The 6000-nt window shown below is 33.6% G+C and overlaps 1 protein-coding gene across 1 annotated transcript in view; it reads left to right on the plus strand.

The window, feature by feature from the left end:
* The window catches only part of plcb1 (phospholipase C beta 1), a 77514-nt gene that overhangs the window by 9859 nt on the left and 61655 nt on the right, over window positions 1-6000 (plus strand). The window contains exon 3 of the mRNA XM_089120581.1: window positions 1813-1881. Within this exon, the coding sequence (XP_088976707.1) occupies window positions 1813-1881 (69 nt within the window). The remainder of the gene's footprint in view (window positions 1-1812; window positions 1882-6000) is intronic.

The following is a 6000-nucleotide window of genomic DNA, read 5'->3' on the forward strand; positions in this document are numbered from 1 at the left end:
TTATAACACACATTTCCAGACACGTTCAGTACAGTAATGTTATTTGCTACGATCTCACTGTTACACTGAAATTGTTCAGTCTAGTTCACTAACCGTTTTCGTTATCATATTATACATTCACCGATGTTGACATTGCTGATTGTGAAAGATAAACTAATAGTTAGTGAAATGCCTTATGCTAGATAACACCACAAATGTAACGTTATCATGGTTCGAGCATAGACCAACGCCACTTTTGCGTCATCGAAGGGTAACGCCCCCTTTTGGGGGAAAACACCTCTATACTGTCTATGGGAAAACATACGGATTTCCATGAGAACAGAACTCGCACTAGATCTGCAAAGTTTCTTGATAGCAAAAATGGCACAAACTTAAAGAAGCTAACGTTACTGAATACGGGGTTACAGAGGTGTCCCTTTGAAATGGTCGAAAACTGGATTAATGACCCCGCACAGCGGCCAAATATGGACTATTCAGACATCTAACGATACCACTATCTCGTGTAATCACCAAGTAAGTAGCCTTTTTTATTTATTTATTTATCATTTACACACTCACAGTAGCCTAAACTAACTAGACGATGAGGCCATGTCACTTGGATCATATTTAACTTGATTTAAGCTATTGACAGTTTTGTTGTCGACTAGCTATTAGAAAGACTAAGCTGTTAGCAGCTAACGTTACCTTATTAGACTATGTCAATAGCTTAAATCAAGTTAAATATGATCCATTCATCGTCTAGTTTGTCATACTGTGTGTTAATGAAAAAAAAAGGCTAACGTTACGTGCTTACTTGGTGATTCCATGAGATAGTGGTAACGTTAGATGTCTGAATAGTCCATATTTGGCCGCTGTGTGGGGTCATTAATCCAGTTTTCGACCATTTCAAAGGGACACCTCTGTAACCCCGTATTCAGTAACGTTAGCTTCTTTAAGTTTGTGCCATTTTTGCTATCAAGAAACTTTGCAGATCTAGTGCGAGTTCTGTTCTCATGGGAATCCGTTTGTTTTCCCATAGACAGTATAGAGGTGTTTTCCCCCAAAAGGGGGCGTTACCCTTCGATAACGCAAAAGTGGCGTTGGTCTATGGAGCATTAGTTCAGTCTAGCCTATTATTGTTTACATGAGTTTTCTAGCATGTTGTGTGATGCTTTCTCCGGTGTGTGTAAAGTCTCAGTGTGTTTGAGCATGAGTGCTCTTGTAAAAATTGGTTGCAATCTGAAACATCACAGATAGAGGCCGCTAAAAAATACATATAGCACCTTTAAAATAAAAGTATTATAAAAATGAGTCGTTTTTGAAGTAGCACGGTTACATCCCCATGTGTTCCCTGGAGCATATTCAGGTTTTACCGTCATACAAATGATGCTCTATTTTTATCCTCATTCAATGCTGTGTTGCATAAAGGAGTACGGAGAGCAAATGCCTCTTTGTTTTGTTCCTGCTCAGTTGTAGCTCAGCCATGCCGTCAGCTTTCGCTTCTGCTGCATCTGTCAGAAAGCATATCTGTCAGCGTGCGCATTACACACTGCAGACGCTCTGGCCTTGCATCATTTCCTTAGGAATGTATTTTTAAGAGAGCCATTCGATTATTTCTTTGATCTGGATCTCCGTGCGTTAACGAAACAACACTGTGTGGTACATTTGTTTAATTATTAATCCTTCAGTGTTTTCTCTGTCAACACTTTCCATGCTGTTGCCTTGTGTGACATTTGAATGGCTTCTGTAATATTTAACATAATATTGATTTGCTCCAACAGCATGAAATTGTTTTTGTGAGCTGTGACATAAAATCTGCCCTCCCTCTCTCAGGAAACAGACCTATTGGACATCAACTACATCAAAGATGCGAGAACAGGGAAATGCACCAAAACGCCAAAGGTAAGACCATGTTCAATGCATCCTGCTGTTATTAACCCTTTAACTGACTTCTCAACCTAAGGGTTGAGCACATTTTGAGTCACTATATTTTTTCGAGAGCTTAACTCAAACTGATTGAGCCATCTTTATCATCTGGTTGAGGTATATGATGCCCAAAAAAAAAATTGATTTCACAATGTCAATCAACAGCACTTGTCACAACACTTCTTCTAACATGGATGTCAGAAACCCATAAATCACCCCAGCCATGTGAACTGTTTTTGGTGAAATTTGGCAAGCTAAGCATAATTTTTTTTTTCTCGCATATTACTGTAAGAGCCTTAACTTTACAAAATGAGGTTACTTGGTGCTATGAAAAAAAACTTAAGTATATTTTTAATAATTTTTCAAAAACATGCTTAACCAAACGGTTGATTTGGCACATATCGATTAACTTTTTGAGAATGGACATTACAATGCACTATTAAAACTTGGTTGTATTTCAAGTATGCTTTGGAATAAAGACCTAAGTTTAGTCTTGTTTTAAAGAAAACACTGCTGAAGTAAAAAGCACATAAAAAATAAAAGTATGAAAGAGTATGGACGTTTTAAATGTACATAAAATCAAATACTGAAATAAATATTTTTTTTCTTTTATATAAAATATATTTTTTTTCCTATAAAATCACTATAAAATCAAAGCCATATATCTAACCAAATTTGAAGTTGATATCACAAAAATTGAAGTTCTCATGAGATTTTGTTTAGGCGTAGTACCAAAAATGACATAAATTCCATTGAATTTAGTTGTATGCATTCTGCTGTAACAAATTAATAAAAATTCTGTTCAAATATCACTTCTGTTACAAAATATGGAACCTTGAGACTCAGACCTTTCTGACAATGTGCTTTGTCAAGACTAGAAAAGATTTTGATCATAAATTATGATGGGCAATGAAAAAGTATGGCAAAGTATGTGTATGAATTCCGGTACCATTTATTACCATTACCAAAGTGACATCTCAGCCATCTAGTAGAGGCCGATATTTAAAAAATTATGGGATGTGTTGAAAAAAATACATTGAGTGTGGTTAATAGCAGCATAAGAAGATAAAAAATGCAAAAAAAAAAAAAAAAAATCCATCACTTTTTTCTTGGTGTGGACTTAAGAGTTAAACAAACAAACTATGTCAAACAACATGCTAAACAATAGCAATGATATTTCCAACGTATTTTATTGGGATACTCCACATATTTTTTTGGAAATAGGCTCATTTTACAACACCCTCAGAGTTAAACTGTTGAGTTTTACCGTTTTTAAATCCATTCAGCCGATCTTGCGGTACCACTTTTAGCATAGCTTAGCATACATCATTGAAGTGGACAAGACCATTAGCATTTCTCAAAAAAAAAAAAAAAAAAATGACCAAAGAGTTTCGATATTTTTCCTATCTAAAACTTGACTCTTCTGTAATTACATCGTCATTAATTACACACACAAACTTTTATTTTGGATGTGATTTAATCGACATTAATCGTTGCCCAGCCCTTATATTTTGATAATTTTGCGATTAACTTTGATTATATGTATATATGTGTGTATATATATATATATATATATATATTATAGTAACTCAATGTTTTATAATCAATAGTTTAATTTTGCGTGATTAGTTTGCTCAACAAGAAAAGAAATGCACAGTCAAAACTAAAATATTTGATTGTTTTAATTAATCTCGGCACTGGATGGTTTGGCTTACAACTCATGAACACATTTTTGAGATGCCTGTGGAGTAAATAAATGAGAAAAAATAGTTGTGGGATGCTGGGAAAGATGGGTGTCACTGTTCGAGATGCAGGACTAGTAACACCAGTAACTTTCTCTCCTTCATTGGCTCGCATGCGTTTATAAGTATGTCCTTGTAATGGAGGTTTAGCTGTTACTACGGCATTGTGCTCAGTTTCCCAGGCCCTATATAGGTTAATAGCTCTTGTGGGTGATAAGCATCTCTCTGAGGGTAATGGTCTGTGCAATCTGGTGTGGAACGGCCACGGGCAGACAGACATCTGCACCCACGCTATATCTGGATCTAAATATGGAGCCCGTGGGCTGCGGGTCTCCCAGGTGAACTCTTTCCTGACGCTCATCGACGTTATTTGTGTGTGTGTGTGTGTGAGATGAGAGAACAGGCACTGGTGCCAAACGAAACCCACAAAAGTCTTTTCAAGCGTGGCCGTCAACAGAAGGCCTGCTTTAGCTTGAGTTGATTCATTGATTCTGATGTGGATGGTCCTTTAAAAGGATGTTGAGGAAATTGTGGTTAAGTATATTGAAAGAAGCTCTGGTGTAGGCATCCGTTTTAGTTGTGCTTTCCAGTTTCTCATGTTTTAAATGAGAATATCTCTTGTTTGTGTTTGGCATGGTAATTCAGTTCACATTTATTTGTATGGCGCTTTTCACAATACACATCATTTCAAAGCAGCTTTACAGAAAATGCATGAGCCCACATGATCTGTTATCAGAGTTATCAGATTTCAGAAATGCACATATACAAAATCACAATGTAATAATTGAATGCAGGAACAATGAGCTCATTGATTAACAAATGATTGGTAATGGGAATAAGTTGATATGTTTGGTGTTTCGCCGCTGCTGCAGAGCCAGTATGGGACGATACACACGATCTTAATTTTTATAAAGAAAATATAACCGAATATTAGAAATTTAACATTTATTTTCCTGATTTACACACTTGACCTGTTGTTTTCTTTTCAACACACAATTTAGGTAGGAAAATCTGAAATATCTAAAAGTATTGTTCGTCTGATTATCTGTCAATCAAAAATTAGGATTTTTAAAACAGTTTGAAATAAGTCTCTTGTGCTCATCAAGGCTGCATTTATTTGATAAGAAATACAGTAAAAACAGTAATATTGTATAATATTATTACCATTGCAAATAACTGTGAATGTGAATATTTTAAAATATATATATTAATGTTCAGCATCATTACTCCAGTTTTCAGTGTCACATGATCCGTCAGAAATCACTCTAATATGATGATTTTATGCTCAATTATTATTGGTTCTCAAATATTAATAATTGTTCTTATTATTATCAATGTTTACACTGTAAAAAAATATTGTTGGTTTAACTTAAAAAAGTAAGTAACCTGGTTGCCTTCAAATTTTAAGTTGATTGAACTGGAAAAAGTGAGTTAATACAATGAAGGAGAATGATTTAATCATCAGAAACTCAAAATTATATGTTATCTGAACTAAATAAATTATTTAAGTTGATTTGACAAAAGAAAAAATGTTGTGATAACCACTGTAAAAAATATATTGTTGGTTTAACTTAAAAAAGTAAGTAACCTGGGTTGCCTTAAAATTTTAAGTTGATTTGAACCGGAAAAAGTGAGTTAATACAATGAAGGAGATTAATTTAAAATAAGTTATCTCAACTAAATAAATTATTATAAAATTGATTTGACAAAAGAAAATATGTTGTGATAACAAATCTTGAAAATATTTTTTTTACAGTGAGAACAGTTTTCACTGTAAAAAATATTGTTGGTTTAGCTTAAAAAATTAAGTAACCTGGTTGCCTTAATTTTAAGTTGAACTGGAAAAAGTGAGTTAATACAATGAATCATCAGAAACTCAAAATAATAAGTTATCTGAACTAAATAAATTATTTAAGTTGATTTGACAAAAGAAAAAATGTTGTGATGACAAATCTTGAAAATATTATTTTTACAGTGTGTACTTAGCATTTTTGTGGAAACCAATACATTTTTTCAAGATACGTTGACAGATGGAAAGCTCATTTATTTCAGATAGAAATCTTTTGTGACATTATAAATGTCTTTAACTGTCAAATGTTTTGATCAATTTAATGCATCCTTGCTGAATAAAATAATTGATTGATTTATTTTTTCTTTCTTTTCTTTTTTTTTAACCCCAAACTTCTGAATAGTCATTTCCACAAAAACGTGAAAAATAACTGTTTTCAACATCGATAATGATCAGAAATGTTTCTTTAGCATCAAATCATCATAAAGTGATTTCTGAAGGATCATGTGACACTGAAGAGTAATGATGCTGAAAATTCTGCTTTATTTTAAATGGTAATAATAT

This window comes from Pimephales promelas, chromosome 15, assembly GCF_988280905.1.
Source record: "Pimephales promelas chromosome 15, fPimPro1.hap1.1, whole genome shotgun sequence".
Taxonomy (NCBI): domain Eukaryota; kingdom Metazoa; phylum Chordata; class Actinopteri; order Cypriniformes; family Leuciscidae; genus Pimephales; species Pimephales promelas.